The sequence below is a fragment of the Lepidochelys kempii genome, chromosome 1 (genome assembly GCF_965140285.1).
Source record: "Lepidochelys kempii isolate rLepKem1 chromosome 1, rLepKem1.hap1, whole genome shotgun sequence".
In the NCBI taxonomy this organism is placed as follows: Eukaryota; Metazoa; Chordata; order Testudines; family Cheloniidae; genus Lepidochelys; species Lepidochelys kempii.
The window spans coordinates 317,269,986-317,290,639 of NC_136380.1; the positions used below are offsets into that span (position 1 = coordinate 317,269,986).

The 20,654-nt window shown below is 40.7% G+C and overlaps 1 protein-coding gene across 1 annotated transcript; it reads right to left on the bottom strand.

Annotated features, from left to right (window-relative positions):
* Positions 1-1,249: 1,249 nt before the first annotated feature.
* Positions 1,250-20,541, bottom strand: CRELD2 (CRELD disulfide isomerase 2). Its single transcript, XM_073328326.1, has 10 exons — positions 20,234-20,541; positions 19,314-19,396; positions 18,084-18,194; positions 12,713-12,804; positions 10,885-11,061; positions 9,449-9,547; positions 6,823-6,906; positions 5,628-5,723; positions 4,160-4,300; positions 1,250-1,849 (listed from the first exon to the last, which is right to left on the bottom strand). Exons 1-10 carry the CDS (start codon positions 20,381-20,383, stop codon positions 1,791-1,793), a joined length of 1,092 nt encoding a protein of 363 aa, XP_073184427.1. The 5' UTR covers positions 20,384-20,541; the 3' UTR covers positions 1,250-1,790.
* Positions 20,542-20,654: the final 113 nt, after the last annotated feature.

Genomic DNA, 20,654 nt, shown 5'->3' on the forward strand with positions numbered 1-20,654 from the left:
AGACCTCAGGAGGTCATCTAGTCCAACTCCCTCCTCAAAGCAGGACCCATCCCCAATTTTTGCCCCAGATCCCTAAATGGCCCTTTTGAGGATTGAACTCTCAACCCTGGGTTTAGTAGGCCAACGCTCAAACCACTGAGCTATCCTTCCCCCTTGCTTCTAGACTGACCTAAACATGACCTTGCTTCTCAGATTGCGTGAGAGTAGAGCACCTAAGGTTATCTTCCTTGGTCATTGCTCTAATCATTCTTCTTGCTTTTGTCCAATTTATCAAGTTTTGCAAGGTGGCAGTTTCTGGGGCACATTGCAAACATAAGGTGAGCTCAAAATCCAAGTCTAGTTTATAGTCCAGTTCTACCTTTACTTTTTCCAATCAATCTTTCCCCACTGTTCCCTCCTAAGAACGCAACTTATTTTGTCAATAGGAAGAGACAGTCACTGACGCTTTTCTAGGACTCAGGGAAGAGGGGTTCCGATACTCTAGAAATCCAGTAGTTGAACTGTTTTTTCCCCCAAGAGCAGTCAAGGGTATGCACTACCTCATTTAAAAAACTTCACTTAAGTGTAACCTCCCCCTCCCCCACCAAAATGTAAAGTAACAAGTTTAATTTTCAACACTTAAGCTACCAAGTGCTGAGTGGTAGCATATAAACTCATACCACTATTTTTGAAGATGCTAGCACTGTCAAGCTCATTGTTAAAGATAGTTTTTACATCAATTGGCACATGGAAAAGGTCAGATACTTACATACTAAAACTGTACCTGGTACAATTCACTAAAGACAAGAGTGCCACAGGAAGAATTAATACAAATAGTAATATTAGTTTCAATATGACCCATTGCTTTGTCATTGGCAATATACTAATATACTGTGCACTGTATACACACCAGCAAAGTAGTTACTGGTGTGCCTATGTAGTATCTAGTGAAAACATACATTTCTAGCAACTGCAAAGAGGCAGCTGCTCACAACTATGAGCTCTTTAGTGCAGGGACCATGCCTTGGGTAGAGACACCACCTACTACAATGCAAACATTTAAATGTAACCGCTTTATTTAGGAGAAATTTGAACTCATCTAGTTTTGTAGATAACTTTTGAAGAAACATGCCACTAAGTTTACTCAGATAGTGAGAGCACTTTTCTCCCATTACTGAAACTGCAAAGGAATCTTTCTGCTTTCATCTACTTTCCCCTGTAACTTACATTTAAGGCAGAGCGTGGAGATTGTCTCAAGTTGCAGACTCACACCAGTCAAAATAAATCTTTATTGAATGCAATATTAGGCATTCAGCTTTCATTTAAGACAAGAGTTTTCCAAAAAGACTCCCTTTTACAATTTCTAAAAGCCAAATTCTACTATAGAAAAAATATTCACGTCAGAAGTCCCCAGATGGTCAGTCCATTTTGTTTGAATTATGAAGTTCAGGATAAACTTAAGCCCCTCAAAAAGGATTATCAGTCTTAACAGATGCTAGAATGAGAAATAGGCAGTTTGCTTAAGAATAAACTGTTTTTAAATCAAATATACCAATTCAAACAAATTCTATACTTCATCCATCTAGAGTGAGGTTCGTAGTTTGAGGGTTTTATTAAACCTGTATAAAAGTGGCATTTATTTAAGTGAATGAAGAAATGCAGCTGGGAGGGCAATTAATCACTATCAGTTTCCAAAATAATCATACTGGCAACCTGCATATTCAACACCATTTCCACAGTACATCAGGTAAACAGCACTTCAGTCCAATAATTTAAAGTGTAGATATTAATGTCTTCCTTTGGAATGCAGATCATAAATCCTCATGTCCAGCAGATGGAGGTGCAGTTACCAATGTCTCTACTTCTTCTCCTGTAAAAAGTGTCTCAGTTAGAATAAAGCCTCTAATTATATTTTAGAATAAGTACAACCATATTTGTCACCTTTTGACTCTGGGAACTTACTGTGTTAAGAGAAACTACCCAAGAGTATCCATCAAGAAAGAACCAGCAACATGTGTCTAGTCATACTGGGGAGATGCCTGCTTGCATTAGTCTCCTGTCTTAGCTTTATAAATTGGTTCCAGTCTACAGAGCCTGTGCTTACTTGAGCCAGTGTTTCTATATCATATAAGTTCCAGAGGACTTAATTAGAATACACTTATAGCAGAAGCAATCACAATACCAGCAACAAAAAGAACAGGAGTATTTGTGGCACTTTACAGACTAACAAATTTATTTGAGCATAAGCTTTCGTGAGCTACAGCTCACGCTGTATGCATCTGATGAAGTGAGCTGTCGCTCCGGAAAGCCTATGCTCAAATAAATTTGTTAGTCTCTAAGGTGCCACAAGTCCTCCTGTTTTTTGCAGATACAGACTAACCCGGCTGCTACTCTAATATGAGCAGCATAGCTTTTTCCATTTTAGGCCTTTGTTTTCACTGTATTATAATTTTGACTTAAGTTTAAGAACAATCAATTTAGGTATTTTGATAACAAGGAGAGACACCCTCTTCCAATTAAAATAAAAAACTCTTAATGTACCTATATCCCAAACAGCTGTGTAGGAGACTAACACTTAACAGGGAAATAAGGAGAAGTGCCTTTTGAACATTCTGGTGACATTCAGAGTTATAACCCCATTAATTCACATTGTGAACATGCAATACATCTCTATTCTGTGTTAGACTCAAAATGCCTGATCCAAAGCCCACTAAAGTAAATGGGAATATTTATACTGATTTTAGTGGGCTGTGGGTTGGACCCATAGAACACAGCTAAGGAAGACTGCACATGTGTGGCTAACTTAGCTATTTAGTGAAAATTATACTGAAGGCAAGCATAGCTCAATCCTTCATGACCTTAGGAAGGGTGAAGGAGTTAAGGAGGGCTTCAGCACAGTATGGCCCACCTGGACTAACAGATTAAAAATCAAAAGGGACCATCACCACCTACTGTGACTGTCAGCTCCCCCATATCACTGGTCATAGATTTCCACCCAGTAATGCAGGCATCAAGCTCAATAACTTGGTCAGATTAAAGCATCTTTTCAATGGCTCTCAACCCTTCCAGACTACTGTACCCCTTTCAGGAGTCTGATTTCTTGCGTACCCCAAGTTTCACCTCAATTAAAAACTACTTGCTTACAAAAAGACAAAAAATACAAAAAAGTGCCACAGCACACTATTACTGAAAAATTGCACATTGACTCATTTTTACCATATTATAAATAAATCAATTGGAAGAAAATATTGTACTTATAGTTCAGTGTATCACATATACAGCAGTATAAATGACTCATTGTATGAGATTTCAATTTGTACCGATTTCACTAGTGCTTTTTATGTAGCCTGTAGTAAAACTAGACAAAAAAATATCGAGATGAGTCCATGTACCCACTAGAAGACCTCTGTGTACCCCCAGGGGTACAGGTAACCCTTGTTGAGAATCACTATTGCAAGTGACAGAAAATCTGTCACATCCATTAGTGATCTGTTACAATGGTTAATTTCCCTGACCTAAAAATGCACATCCTATTTCAAATTTGCATTTTCTAGTTTCAACTTCCAACCACTGGATCTATTTATGCCTTTGTCTGCCAAAATAAAGAGCTCTCAGATATCAGGGACCTTCTCCTTGTGTAGGTATTTCCAGACTCTGATTAAGTTCCCCCAGAGCCTTCTCTTTAAACTTCATGGCTTGATCTCCTTAAGTCTCTCATGATAAGGTGTTTTCTCCAGACCACAAATTCTTGTAGCTCTTTTCTGAATCCCCTCCAGTTTAACAATAAGATAGACCCTGGTTTGGATTTTTTTGACCCCTTACACAAGAGGGGCTCTCTCCCAAGGGGAGGACAAAAATAAAAAGTAGTAGAAGGAAAGGTACTAGCAAATAGAAAGCGGACCAATAGGACAATAAGATTAAATACTGACACTTCCTATCTGGGAATGCCTTCTCTACCAACAAACAATTTAATATTAAAGACAGTAAAACAGGAGGCCCAGATTAAGGGCTGATGGATGTGTATAACATGCACCCACAGATGAGAAAATGGAAGTGACTGGATACTCTCAGAACAAATACAGTGTCAAAGCTGTAGAGTATTCACACCTTGTAAGCCTGATATGTTAGGCATGCTGTACTAAAGTACATTTAGTTTCAGGGCCTTTTTTAAGTCACTCACCTGCTTTTACAGTCTGAACACAAATACCATCTTTTTCTTCAAAGCTTTCTGAACAGACACACGTGTAACTGCCTGGGGTATTAATACAGTCTTCATTTTCTCTTACACACACTTTTTCTCCAAGGTTACACTCATCAATATCTAAAAAAAGAAAGTTAACTGCTTTAAAACAAACAACTGTTTAATTTATAGTGAAAACTGCTAGCACCCAGTTCTACGAAAGTGTCCAACAATCAGATACATAGGGGGTTTGCAAAGAACTTTCAAGACACATTTAATTTCAACAAGGGAAGACAAACATTGCTCTCTTCCTTTGTGGATGTCAAGGCACTTCTAGTATATTCATTTACTGCTCTCCTCAGTACTGAAGAAGGCAGAAATCCTGCCCATAGTTTTCAATTCTGTCTCAAGAATGAGCTTGATTCTGACCTGTCTTGATTCTGCTGACTTCAGACAGATGTCAAACTCATTGGGAGGCGTGTGCTGATTCCATGTTTGATTGTAGATCATGGGGTGGGATAAGTTCAGGACTTTGTACTCATCTCAATATACAGCAAATCTCACAGATGTCAGCGGAAGATTTGCACAGACATCAAGGGGAGATCAGAGGCTTTGTGTAGTAAACTATTTTTTCAGTACCATATGGTCACATTCAATAAGAAAATGCTCCTCTTTAGGCCATCGATACATCTGCCTGTTTTAATCTTCCCTCCCCATCTTCCCTTCACTGTTTTGCTCCCTCTTTGTATGTCCTCTGTTCTTCTCTCCAAATTTCCTTCTCCACAGCAACTCCCATTTCCACCCCTTGAGGGGTTCACTCCACCTCTTTTCCCAATGCTAAAGTAACAACCAATGAAAAAATTAACGTAGACACTGAAGTATCATCCTGGGGCTTCAGAGTTGCCACTCTGATGAGATTAACAGGAGAGAGAGTACACGTCTGCTGCATTGTTTCAGGCTGCCTGCTAACTCTGGCAGATATGACAAACTACACTGTTCACATTTGCAAGTTTGCTTTTAATAAAAATTGAAGCTTAGAGTCTGCATAACATGAGCATGTATAGTAATTCAGGTCAGAAATCATGAGGCCATACGTTTGACTCTCCTGAATGAGTTATCTTGTCACTATAATAGATATACCAGGAAAAAACTTTAAGTGTTAAACGCAATACCTTTTTCCCCTGCGTAGGGGTGTCTAGTCTTTTTAGGCCTTGCTGTAGATCAGTTTAGCCATATGAGAGTGCCTGAATATTAGAAGGGATCTTTATTTTTACATAAAACCAATGGACTGCTGAGCTTTTTATTTTATGAAACATTTTGAGCATTTACAAGAGCTGAAGCTCTAACAGACTAACATTTAAAGAGAGACACTCAGCAATAAACCATCTTGTATTCCAGCTTTTGGAACATATGTTGATCCAGCAAGTGCACTACAGTACATTAAGAGTAACTCAAAAATCCAGCTAACCTGTACACTTTTCATCTTCTATTGTGTATCCAGACAAGCAGCTTTTACATTTGCCAGAACCTTCTCCTGTGCAGCCTACACAGCTAGCATCGCATGCTAAAACAAAAACACCATTAATCAATACTGGAATGCAGATGAGATGTAAACAGAAAAGATTGTATCTTGAATCACAAATTTACAAAAGAAAGAGGGGGAAAAATGTGAAAGAAATTATAGTTCCCAAAACAATACTAACTTGTTCACATGTTCAACATGGAACCACCTATAGGCCCCTCCCCATCTCCCCCTAATCAGGACTGGGCACTGTTATAAGGATGTTTAACTGAACAATAGGACAGTCCCTGATGAGCTACAAATTAGTTCCTTCACTGTTGTGCATTTAATTTTGTAATCTTTAATTTGGATTCTGGGGAGGAGGGTAATTCAGCTTCCTTGATTCGAAAATGAAACAAAGAACATGAATAGAAACTGCCTGTGCTGGTTAATATTAACATTTAAACATTCCTTGTGGGCAGTGGAGGGTACCCATTATTAAGCTGAATAGTTTCTACTATTTAGCCAGACAGTTTTCTGCAGTGAGGGTTTAACATGGCAACAATACATTAGTTTACATTGTGAGGACTTTGTGAAATGGAAAAATATATATATATTTAGTTTTCTTCAAGCATTCCAGAAAAGTCCACTTTAAGTTGAAACCAAGCACAGAAAGTTTGGTCAATAAAGAAAGTTTCAGAAAGCTAAGAGCAAGGAAAAGCTGAAAATAATTAATGGTATTCTAGGTGTAACTATATCATCATTTAGTGCTGCAAATAGTATAAGAGGCTTTAAGTGTTTTATAAACAAAGTTGATTTATAATGGTGACGTACACAAGGCTGTAAAAAAATTGCAGTATGTGTCATTACTAATACATTCAGATTCTGAACACCAGCAACAAACTTCAAGACACTCTACAGATGATGTCAACTATACAAACATCCCTCAAATGAAATATGAAAAAAGGAAGAGGGCACAAACAGCAAATTCTCTTATTCCAACTTGTGGTTAGGACAGAAAAAAATTATAGTTAAATTAAAAAAGGGTATTTTTGAAGCAACTGTATTAGTCACGCTTGTCTAGCGGAAGAAAGTAACAGAATTTGTTCCATTCTATATAGATCAAATATTATTCTAAATGTTAAGGTAATTGAAAGGAAACCTTTGCATATAAAAGATCCATTTGTGTTTAGACAGTACTGATCATCTTTGCAAGGAGAGGCTTCTACAGCACATTCATCCACATCTGAAACATAAGAAATGACACAGGTTATCTACAACTGTGGAATGTGGTTAAGTTAACATAATGTTTAAGTGTTAATCTTCAACATCATGTAAGAACTACTTTATACAGGTCATGATCCAAGTCCTCTGAAGTCAACAGAAAGACTACCATCCAATAGGTTTGCATCAGGCCCACAGTGTCCTGAAAGCAAAAAGTAGTCAGTGCCCAGTATTAATTTGCCCAACTTGAAAAGGTATATTTGACACTCAAATACTAATGAAGTTTCATTCCTTTTAGAGCAGCAGTAAGACAGACACTTTGGACTGGAATGATTTCAAGTTAAATAAAAAGCAACTGAGACTGAGAAAACCTCACATCCTGATGTGTTTCCAAGTCTAACACTTGGAGGTATGCATTCTCCTACGCTAATCACATAAATACTACAGTAGAACCTCAGAGTTACGAACCCCTGAGTTATGAACTGATCGGTCAATCACACATCTCATTTGGAACCAGAGTATGCAATCAGGCAGCAACAGAGACTTAAAAAAAAAAACAACAAAAAAACCCCCCGCAAATACAGTATTAAATGTAAATTACTAAAAAATAGGGAAAATTCAAAAAAAGATTTGACAAGGTAAGGAAATTGTTTGTGCTTGTTTCATTTAAATTAAGATGGCTAAAAGCAGCGTTTTCCTCCTACATAGTAAAATTTCAAAGCTGTATTAAGTCAATATGTTCAGTAGTAAACTTTTGAAAGGAGAACCATAATATTTTGTTCAGAGTTACAAACATTAAGTTTTGAACAACCTCCATTCCTGAGGTTCTACTGTATGTAACTTGCAATATTCAGTCAGTCACTTCTACCTCACTAGAACACTTCTGCTTTTGCTGCTCCCATGTTACTAAGCCAGCAAAGTGCTCTAGGTGTTGTTAAAGATACAAGATTGAAGAGGAAAGTGCAACACAGGATTGGAAAAGAAATTAAGTTTGATTAACAAGCCATGTTGAACATTAATGCCACTTTAGGAAGCCAAGTACATGCTCATTTTGGTTGTAAATTCAAGGAAAGGGTGCAAATCCACTCAACTAAAAATCAGACAGAGTAAGGCTACTTGGGTCATCCTTGCTGCCCACTTCTTCCTGCTGCTGCTTACATCATAACTATTATTTCCTTGATGTAACTTGTACAGATGCTTTTCCCTACGGTGTTCTACACTTACCTACACAAGTATAGACAATAGCTGTAATTCTGTTGATTGTATACTAGCTTTCATGCCAGTCACTTCTAAAGGGGCCATATCCACACAAGTTTTCTTCCTTTTTTTGTCCAAAGGCTTGTGGTAATTATATCTGATCCACTTACTACTGCTAAACCTTGGTACTGATGAAGTGTAAATTTGTAGATTTAATTCTGTAGTACTGAGAATTAAGAGACCATCCAGAATGTCCTGATACCACCTACTTCGGGCAGCTACAAGTAGTACTGAAAGACTTGCTCTATACCAGTGGATTGCAAAAAAATTTTTGTGGACCACTTGAAAATTTCTGAGGGTCTTGGTGGACCACTTAATGATCTTTCCAAATGTCATTTGTGCTGTTAGCTAACTATTGTAAAGCAATTTGGATAAAAGCGCTATTAAAAATAAAAAAACAATTTTTTTGTTCTATAAATAAAAGCACACTCATATTTTTAATATCAGTAGTCTTACCTTTTTAATGCAACAGATGTGCCCTCTCTCCCCTGCCATGGCAGCCCCTGAGCTGTGGCTGGGAAGGAGAGGGTCTTTCCCCTGCAGCCACAGCCCTGGAGCTGGGGAAAGTCACCTCTTTCTCTGGCTGCCACAGCCTTCGTGTCCCAAATTCCCGCCCCCTCCCCCACCTCTTCTCACCCCACTTCCCCCTCCCACCTACCCTCTATTCCCCCCCAAGGCGACCACCTCACCTTACATGTGCGTCTTTTCCAGGGTCCAGGCACCTAAGTAGCGAAGCCACGCCTGCGTGGTTCCACTAATTAGGTGGGTGGCCCTTCATTCTCTCATGTCCGGCCACCCAGGTGCACACCTTAGAGGGAACTATCTGCGGACCTGCATAACTTTTCTAAAAGTTCTCTTAGGCAATCCCACAATACATAGTATGATGCCATTCAAGGTATTTCTAAAGCACTAATTAAAAATATTTAGTATTCAAATGTACCCATGTTTATTAGCAACGCGATATTTGATGTATCTACATTTGTGGTTCAGTGGATTACAGATGCAAGCTTTCAGTTCAGATTACTTGGTATATCTCAGACTGAACATTTGTTATGCTGTTGAAAGGCATTTTATTGAGAAAAAGGAAGATATCCTTCTGGTATTGCCATGCATGATGTTACAAGTCAGGAATCAAGAGACCACCATAAATCACAGAACACATCTGAGCTAGTTTTCAGAAGGATACCATAAATGCTCTTATAGTGGAATGGTTTCAGATTGATGTGGTCTAAGCTTATTGATGTTCACTTCAACTATTTTGTATTTTGTGTTTAACTTTGTGTTAGCATGGACAAGACCTTGCTTACCCACACATGTTTCTTCCTCATTTTTGATCCAGCCCTCTTTACAATCTTTGCAGTCTTCGTCAGTTGAGCCAGTGCAAGTTTTACAAGCATCATGGCAAGCTAGAAAAAGATTTTGAGCTGTTAGAGCTACATTAACTTATGCTTTAAACAAATTAGACTCTCTTTCAAACTAAGTCTTCAGGCAACCAAATACTAGGATTGACCAGAAATTACCTGATCACATTAACGTATAAATATGATTCTTTATAAAAAACTCAGATTTATTCTGATCATATATATATTATTTTAGTTTTAACCACACACACTACCAAAATCTGACCACCTACAGAGTGGAAGAGAGCAAGCATTTTAACTAGCAACACTATACAACTAGCTGGGTTTTTTGTTTTTGTATTTTGCATAAGTGTAATGAAGAGGTGGGACAGAATGTAGTTACCCACATTAGAATTTAGTAAGTACAGAGAGGTTGGCACCCTTGTGTTGAGAGGAGAGCCATTAGATTATTTGATCACTGGAAGTGGTTAGAACCAAATTTCACCTCTTATCAGAAATACAGCAACTCCTGCAACCCTTTGTTCACTAGCACAGTGTTGGGGCACTAGATTAGTACTAACCCAGAGCAGTGCTACCTACTGAATCAGCAAACTTCACTTTTTTTAGCACATAATTTTGCTTTAGGATCCAACAACCTGAGATGGTACTGGCCTCAAAAGGCTTGGTGAAACATGCTATGCATCCAGCATTAGGATTTGATACTACTGGATAACATTTCTTTAGATCATAACATGAAGCAAGTCAGATGGAAAAAAAGTGCTTAATAACTGCGTTATAACACTGCCAAATTGTGCTGCTAATAGTTCAGTTAATGCTACGGAACATTTTTAGTTAAATCCTACAATCATGGTTTTTAAGCTACTAAATTAGTCTGCTCTGCACTGAATTGCAAAATTAGACTGTGAGGTTTTTTATGTTTTAGATGGAACTTGAAAGTATTTTTAGCCAAAATCCATTTAAGTGACCAGGACAGACTATCACGCAGGCTATAATGTGGACCATTATATGGTAACCTACGGTCAAAATTTCATAGGATATTTGCTACAGATTTTAATGTATTATTTCTGCCATTAAAATCAATAGTTACATTTAATAATTGAATTCTGCTACAAAGTTACTTAAAGATCATTGTCAGAAGAGATTAACAAAAAACAAAGACCATTCAGAAGAATGATTTGCCAGATCCTCCACCACCATGGAACATGTGCATGACTGATACGTCTCACTGTTAAGACACAGTAATCTAACCACTCTGATTTTTCCCCCCCTCATTTATTGTTAACTATATCCTCTACTTGCACAATTTTCTAAGATATTTTATTTATTAGAATTCTTAACTACTAACAAAGGGTTATACAAAGATGAAAGCAAATGCTAGTTACCTGCACAAACTGAATGTGTATCATTTTTCAGGATGCTGTAATAACCATCAGCGCAGTCTAGACAAAACTCTCCTGTGTACTCCCTGTTACAACTGCATGATCCATCCCCACCTCTAGTGCCATCTCCATCACAGTGACCATTTCCATGACAAGGCCTTTCTGATCCACCAAGACATGCTACAAAGAGAGTTAAAACATTATAACTTAGAACTTTTCATTACTATGGGGTAAAAAAAACCTTGACATTCTAAACAGAAGTATTTTCTATCTTCTTCCCATCTCCTTCCACCCATTCCCAAATTAGCCAATAAAAAGTGAGGGGGGAATTTATTTTTCACACTAGAAGATCACATCATGTGCAGAACCTCCTCATAAGTTGTGTTCTACTCTTGAAACCAAAAAAAAGTCCCATGACAGGGTCTTACTTTTGTACGTCAGTATACAGGTCAATGCCAATAATCAGTGTCTCAGGGACATCGGACATTAAAATAACGTGTTTCAGATAAAGACTGGTTTTCATAAGAATTTTAGAGTTATCTGGAGTTTACCTGTTGTGCTGAATTTCTTTTTAGATCATTTCTTGAAAAATAGATGTAAGAAAATAGATTTGCTGAAAAAAGGTAGCAAAGAGGCTTAGATTGAGGAATGACCCTACCCTTTGCTCACTTGCACATACACATTCAAAAATTCTAACTCCAACCAGCGCCGGTATGAAATAGCTATGTCTGTGCTATCTGCTTACTGGAGTTTTGACTAAGTTAATTCCACGTCTTAAATGAATGTGTGTTTCAGGAAGACAAATTTCATGTACTTTGGAATTCATTTAATTAGGCTTCGTCTATTTAGCAATTAACAAAAAGATAGTCGGATTGTGAAGAGTGATCAGATTGAAACTGCAGACAGGTATTAATGGCACTACTTATAGGAGAGGTCAATTTTTGATCTAACCCACTCCTCTTCCCACCCACTTCTCCTACTCTTTTCCCAGAATCACCTAGCAACTGTGCTTCCTCTGCTGCTGTTCCTAAACCTCTCCAGCTGCCTCCCTCCCATTTCTCCTCCTCTCCATTCCACCCGATCCTCAACTGTGGATTTGCCTGTGTCTTCCCCAGCAGCCTCCAGGATGCTTCGCTGTCTCTGGCCTCTCAACTGGGAAGAATTTTCTGTAGTATCTGGCTAATGAATCTTGCCCATATGCTCAGGGTTTAGCTGATCGCCATATTTGGGGTGGGGAAGGAATTTTCCTCCAGGGCAGATTGGAAGAGGCCCTGGAGGCTTTTCGCCTTCCTCTGTAGCATGGGGCACGGGTCACTTGCTGGAGGATTCTCTGCTCCTTGAAGTCTTTAAACTACAATTTGAGGACTTCAATAGCACAGATATAGGTGTGAGGTTTTTTTTGTAGGACTGGTGGATGAAATTCTGTGGCCTGCGTTGTGCAGGAGGTCAGACTAGATGATCATAATGGTCCCTTCTGACCTAAATATCTATGATATGAATAACTGCTGTTCCACCTTCAGCTACACTAGCTACTGCCATATGTGCACACGCTTCCTGCTATTTACTATACTACTATTGTATATAGATCACCCTGGTATCTGGACACGAACCCTCATTGTTATGATTCTGCCTGCTCAGCTCCACTTCAAGATACCATTTCCCTCTCACCTCTTTTGATCTGGACCCCCATTAAGTCAGATGGAGTCTCCAGCAAAGTTCTATTTTTACAAAGCGGTTCACGATAGACAAGCATTAGGTGACTGGATAAAACAGAGCCAACATACTCATGGGTTTAAAATGACTGTAATATTTTCTAAATTTAAAGAAATACCAAGGCAGTCTGGTCCATATGTTCCAGCAGGGCAGCAAACTTCAGTAGTTTCTATACAAAACCATTTAAACAAGTCAGGATACTTCTTCTTTCTGTAGAATAGACATTACATTTCTTAAAAGGAGGAGTAAAGATTCCTGTATCTAGCACATCACACAACTCAACAAAACTCTGTTTGAAATATACATGTTTAAACACAATTCTCAAGAGTAGTGCATGGGCAAACGTCTCACCTTGGCTGACACTACTATAAAAAAAGTGAAGGGTAGTTTTGGAAGACAGAACAAAAATAAAACATATGGATTAAATGATTTTAAAATGTATCACAATTTTTTTCTGTCAACAATGGAAAGAGCTATCTTAGCTCTTTCTGGAAGGCATCACTGAATTATCTTAATTGGATTCCCAAATGGAAAGATTTCAGAGTAGCAGCCGTGTTGGACTGTATTCGCAAAAAGAAAAGGAGTACTTGTGGCACCTTAGACTAACCAATTTATTAGAGCATAAGCTTAATAATTAGAGCATAAGCATAAGCTTTTGTGAGCTACAGCTCACTTCATCGGCTGTTATACAGCCGATGAAGTGAGCTGTAGCTCACGAAAGCTTATGCTCTAATAAATTGGTTAGTCTCTAAGGTGCCACAAGTACTCCTTTTCTAAATGGAAAGAGCTATCTTAATTCAGTGACACCTTAATTCTGGAAGCCTTCCAGAATCTGATGGTATTCCAAAACCAAATTACTTTAAACCTTTTCTGTTTATTACACACCTTTCATTATTTAAACAGTTTTTGTAGCTCTCATTTCATATCCCCTGACTTTAAAAAATACGGGGAAAGGTAAACAGTGAGGCAACAGTCCAACCAGCTAATTTTTTTCGTAAGGTATGGAATATAGCATAAACCTGGGCAACCTGCGGCACATCAGGGTAAGCTGATTGCGGGCCACGAGACATTTTGCAGACATTGACCTTCTGCAGGCACAGCCCCCTGCAGCTCCCAGTGGCCGCGGTTCACCATTCCCATCCCTGGGCTGTAGGGATGTGCTGGAGTACATGATGAAATAATACAAGCATAATTAGCCTACTAATCCCAGGTTAATTTGGCAAAACTGGCAGTTAGAGGGGCTACTTTTTTACCTGTAAACTGAGAAAATATCTGGAATTATGGAAGAGATATGGAATCCTACAAAGCCATCCTCACTGAGTATGATTATTTATTTATATTACAGTAGTACGTAGAAGTCTTAACCATTGATCAGGATGGGAACAGTAACAAACCATGGGATTGCACCAAAGACTATTAGAAAAATGCTACAAATTCACAAGGGATCAAATCCCTGGACTCACATTAGCATCAACCTTCTATACAGTGAGTTAGTAAGCCAGGAAAACAACCAAAAAGAGGCAGTATGTACACACTGCCTGTGTCTTTAAGGTAATGTTCATATAGGACAAACAACAAGAAACTCCACAGGCTCATAGATCTAGTAACTGATCCATACAAAGGTAAATAGAACAATATGCTATTTATTGTGAATAGTCTTTCAAAATTTAAGAAGAGCTAGGTCTTTTTGCTCAAGGTACTTGAACAGAGATCTCAAGATACTTTTAATAAGAAAAAAGGTTTGCCAGGGTGTCTTAGCTAAATGTCTACCTTTCCTCATTGCTGTACCGCATGCCAATTGGGTACTACCATTCAGTCCAGAGACTGCTGCATTTCATAATACTTTGTGTATAGAGTAATAAAGTGCTTTTAGAGCCTTTGGAATGAGAGGTGCAGTATAAATATAAAATAACCTCAGAATAATTTCATAGCTACACTATGCACTTTCTCCACAGTTTACCTGATTCCATAATCCTAATTGATCAGTGACCACACAGAGAAAAAAGAAAAAGGAGTACTTGTGGCACCTTAGAGACTAACCAATTTATTTGAGCATAAGCTTTCGTGAGCTACAGCTCACTTCATCGGATGCATACTGTGGAAACTGCAGAAGACATTATATACACAGAGACCATGAAACAATACCTCCTCCCACCCCACTCTCCTGCTGGTAATAGCTTATCTAAAGTGATCACTCTCCTTACAATGTGTATGATAATCAAGTTGGGCCATTTCCAGCACAAATCCAGGTTTTCTCACCCTCCAACTCCCACACACAAACTCACTCTCCTGCTGGTAATAGCCCATCCAAAGTGACCACTCTCTTTACAATGTGTATGATAATCAAGGTGGGCCATTTCCAGCATAAATCCAAGTTTAACCAGAATGTCGGGGGGGGGGGGGGTAGGAAAAAAAAAGGGGAAATAGGCTACCTTGCATAATGACTTAGCCACTCCCAGTCTCTATTTAAGCCTAAATTAATAGTATCCAATTTGCAAATGAATTCCAATTCAGCAGTTTCTCGCTGGAGTCTGGATTTGAAGTTTTTTTGTTGTAATATCGCGACCTTCATGTCTGTAATTGCGTGACCAGAGAGATTGAAGTGTTCTCCAACTGGTTTATGAATGTTATAATTCTTGACATCTGATTTGTGTCCATTTATTCTTTTACGTAGAGACTGCCCAGTTTGACCAATGTACATGGCAGAGGGGCATTGCTGGCACATGACGGCATATATCGCATTGGTGGATGTGCAGGTGAACGAGCCTCTGATAGTGTGGCTGATGTTATTAGACCCTTTGATGGTGTCCCCTGAATAGATATGGGTAAGGACAAAGAACACTATCCCCGATAATGTCACGGCTAACCTGGTGGCTGAACTTTGTGACTTTGTCCTTACCCATAACTATTTTACATTTGGGGACAATGTATACCTTCAAATCAGCGGCACTGTTATGGGTACCTGCATGGCCCCACAGTATGCCAACATTTTTATGGCTGACTTAGAACAACGCTTCCTCAGCTCTCGTCCCATAACGCCCCTACTCTACTTTGCACTATATTGATGACATCTTCATCATCTGGACCCATGGAAAAGAAGCCCTTGAGGAATTCCACCATGATTTCAATAATTTCCATCCCATCATCAACCTCAGCCTGGTCCAGTCCACATAAGAGATCCACTTCCTGGACACTACAGTGCTAATAAACAATGGTCACATAAACACCACCCTATACCGGAAACCTACTGACCGCTATTCCTACCTACATGCCTCCAGCTTTCACCCTGACCACACCACACGATCCATCCTCTACAGCCAAGCTCTGCGATACAACCGCATTTGCTCCAACCCCTCAGACAGAGACAAACACCTACAAGATCTCTGTCAAGCATTCTTACCACTACAATACCCACCTGCGGAAGTGAAGAAACAGATTGATAGAGCCAGAAGAGTTCCCAGAAGTCACCTACTACAGGACAGGCCTAACAAAGAAAATAACAGAACGCCACTAGCCATCACCAACCCCCCAACTAAAACCCCTCCAACGCATTATTAAGGATCTACAACCTATCCTGAAGGATGACCCAACACTCTCACAAATCTTGGGAGACAGGCCAGTCCTTGCCTACAGACAGCCCCCCAACCTGAAGCAAATACTCACCAACAACCACATACCACACAACAGAACCACTAACCCAGGAACCTATCCTTGCAACAAAGCCCGTTGCCAACTGTGCCCGCATATCTATTCAGGGGACACCACCACAGGGCCTAATAACATCAGCCACACTATCAGAGGCTCGTTCACCTGCATATCCACCAATGTGATATATGCCATCATGTGCCAGCAATGCCCCTCTGCCATGTACATTGGTCAAACTGGGCAGTCTCTAAGTCATTATGCAAGGTAGCCTATTTCCCCTTGTTTTTTCCTACCACCCCCCCCCCCCCCCCAAGACGTTCTTGTTAAACCCTGGATTTGTGCTGGAAATGGCCCACCTTGATTATCATACACATTGTAAGGAGAGTGATCACTTTAGATAAGCTATTACCAGCAGGAGAGTGGGGTGGGAGGAGGTATTGTTTCATGGTCTCTGTGTATATAATGTCTTCTGCAGTTTCCACATGCATCCGATGAAGTGAGCTATAGCTCATGAAAGCTTATGCTCAAATAAATTGGTTAGTTTCTAAGGTGCCACAAGTACTCCTTTTCTTTTTGCGAATACAGACTAACACGGCTGTTACTCTGAAACCACACAGAGAAAGAAATAGTAGCTTCTTACTGAGTTATTGTAGCGTGGAAGGGGAAAAAAGTGAGGCTGAGCTGTTCTTATTGATCAGACACAGGATTTAGTAAAAATGGACTGTCCTTTTAGATATTTAGATTGTCTAAAGACAATCTCTAGATTGTCGGGCTCAACGGGTAGTGATCAATGGCTCCATGTCTAGTTGGCAGCCGGTATCAAGTGGAGTGCCCCAAGGGTCGGTCCTGGGGCCGGTTTTGTTCAATATCTTCATAAATGATCTGGAGGATGGTGTGGATTGCACTCTCAGAAAATTTGCGGATGATACTAAACTGGGAGGAGTGGTAGAGACGCTGGAGGGGAGGGATACGATACAGAAGGACCTAGGCAAATTGGAGGATTGGGCAAAAGAAATCTGAGGTTCAATAAGGATAAGTGCAGGGTCCTGCACTTAGGATGGAAGAATCCAATGCACCGCTACAGACTAGGGACCGAATGGCTAGGCAGCAGTTCTGCGGAAAAGGACCTAGGGGTGACAGTGGACGAGAAGCTGGATATGAGCCAGCAGTGTGCCCTTGTTGCCAAGAAAGCCAATGGCATTTTGGGATGTATAAGTAGGGGCATAGCGAGCAGATCGAGGGACGTGATCGTTCCCCTCTATTCGACATTGGTGAGGCCTCATCTGGAGTACTCTGTCCAGTTTTGGGCCCCACACTACAAGAAGGATGTGGATAAATTGGAGAGAGTCCAGCGAAGGGCAACAAAAATGATTAGGGGTCTAGAACACATGAGTTATGAGGAGAGGCTGAGGGAGCTGGGATTGTTTAGCCTGCAGAAGAGAAGAATGAGGGGGGATTTGATAGCTGCTTTCAACTACCTGAAAGGGGGTTCCAAAGAGGATGGCTCTAGACTGTTCTCAATGGTAGCAGATGACAGAACGAGGAGTAATGGTCTCAAGTTGCAGTGGGGGAGGTTTAGATTGGATATTAGGAAAAACTTTTTCACTAAGAGGGTGGTGAAACACTGGAATGCGTTACCTAGGGAGGTGGTAGAATCTCCTTCCTTAGAGGTTTTTAAGGTCAGGCTTGACAAAGCCCTGGCTGGGATGATTTAACTGGGAATTGGTCCTGCTTCAAGCAGGGGGTTGGACTAGATGACCTTCTGGGGTCCCTTCCAACCCTGATATTCTATGATTCTATGTTTTATCCACAAATAAAACCTCATTAGAGATTTTGTTACCTACAGTTTGAACCACCAGTTCTCTATATGTTCTTCATGCTCTTCTACCATGTTGTTGCATTCAAAATTACTGCTGTCACACAGGTTCTCTATGATCTCTACAAGACGGATTTCACTAGAAAGGAAAAAAGTTACAAGTTTAAAATTAATTTAAGAATGGTATGCGATCACTGAGTATCTAGACTCCAACCTCTTAACTTTTATTACATGATCACTTTGTGGTGTGATTTGGGCCACTTCCCAAACATAGCAACAAAACAAAACAACTTTTGCAGAAGCATTAAGAGTTAGCTAATATTGCATCATCAACTAAGCAGCCAGCACCATTGAACAAAATCACAAGAACCACTTTAATTTTACCAGTTATATTTATAGATGATAGTGGGTTGCAAAGGCAAAAAAGAAATAATTTTCAACCACAATATTTTTAAATAATCATCAGATACTTATATTTATCAGTAAAATCAGATGCAGGCAAGCAATATAAATCCACAGCTTTGGTAGTTACTCAAATCTAGAAGTTTCACGCTAGCATCTTATTACTCAGAGACCAAAATTCAATACTGAATTTGCAGATTGGGAGAAGAATGCAATTCAAACTGGCAGGTTTTTTTAAATCCTGCATATGCAAGAAATGGGAAGGTGAAGCATTAACTGTTCTAGCACTGAAACAGGGAGAAAGTCTGGACCTTTGGATTACTGTCTGTCAAAGTTGGTCCAATAAATGGTATTACCTCACCCTCTTTATCTCTCCAATATCCGGGGACCAACACTGCTAAAACACCACCACATTCTACAATAGTGCAGGCATTTAGGGACCGATTATTTAACAAACGCTAATGCAACAAATATGACCGCATCTTGGGATTAAAATCAAGCCTATGATAGCTCTGACAGAGAAAAAAAAACCAAACAAACTACTCAATAAATAGCTAAATAACCTCACAAGATTTTCAACAGCGTGAGATAATGGAGCCTAGTTTTTAGTGGTGTTGGTAAAAATCAGATAGAGGGTTAAAACACTGGACTGTAGTCTTCACCAAAAACTGCTAATATCCCTGGAAATATCAAATTGGTTGTATTTGATCAGAAATCATTAAGAACACATAGCTTTATATTATTATTGTACAAAAAATATGTTCAATATTTATGCTTTTGTACACACTGCTACAACATTATGGCAGATGAGAAACATGGCTTGGTCACGAAGTAAAAGTTCATAGATATACTGTACCTGGATTCATACTTGGATAGTGTTTTCTCTTCCCAAGCAGTGTTCCCACCACCAAAATTCTTTTTTGCTGTATCCGCCAATCCCTACAGAAAACAAAATACTTTTTAAAAATAAGTTTTATTGAAATAATTATCCGTGTAGACCTTTACTATTAAAAAGGTAATCACATTTTAAGTGTAATAGGGGAAAAAAGTAATATTTATAACTTTCACAACATGCAAAGTTGTGATAGGTGCCTAACAAACAAGATTTTGAAGCTTACCATCAAATGTTACATGAAACAATGGGACGAAAGGCAATGGGGGCAGGGAGGGGGGTTAGAAGAGAGATTAAAAAAAAAAAGTAAGTTACAATCGTACCTGGTGCCTAGATTGTCATTTGCATAATAAGGTTCTGGAATAGTCTTTATTAAGATTGGTTTCCTGGCTGCCCTATGGGAACGTGAGTGAAGTCCCAGCCTCACTGAAGTCACTGGAAGTTTTGCCATGGAGTTCAATGGGGCCGGAATTTTACCCCAACACTCGGATGAACGTTCCCACATGTAGCGTCTCACACACCCACACGCATCCCATAGAACAGAAGAGCCAAGGTGACAACAAAGAGCCGGCGCAGAGTCGCTCCCGCAGCCGGCGCATCACACCGGGCGGAGAATGAACCACTGCCCGATGTGCTCAAGTCTCAAACCCCATTAGCTCAGCAGCCCCAAGAAGAGATGCGAAGGGAGCCTCTCGCCCCAGCACAGCGTGAGGCACGGACCGCCCCTGCCTCGCCAGCAGCCCCGGACCCCTGGAGCGAGGCTCCGCTCTAGGAGGGCACACCAGGCTGGGCGCCTGCCCCGCTCTCGGGGCCCCGGACGCCTGGGTTCCATCTCCGTGGGCCCCCGTGTCCCTGTGACGCGCGGCTCCCCCGGCCGCGCCCACCTGGTTGAAGCGGTCCGCGATGCCCCGGCAGGTGGCGCAGGCCTGGCGGGGCCGCGGCCCGGCGCCCCGGGCGGGGGGCGGCAGCAGGGCGGCGCACAGCACCAGCGCCGCGGCCACCGGCGCACAGCCGCGACGCGGGCCGGGTTTCATGGCGCGGGGGCAGGGGGAAGCAGGCCACAGCCGCCCCTCGCTCAGGAGCCGGCCACCCTCACAAGCCGCGAACCGAGCCGAGCCACGCCGGCCGGCCGGGCCCAGCCGCTGCCCCCATTCGGATTTCCGCGTCAGCCCCACGCATACTCCAACTGCCGGCGCCCATTGGAGCAGACAGCGAGCCTGTGGGAACGTGGCCCAATCAGAGCTCGCCACGCTCGGGGCCAATGAGAACGGACGTGTAGGCCCGGGGCGGAGATGGGCAGGAAGC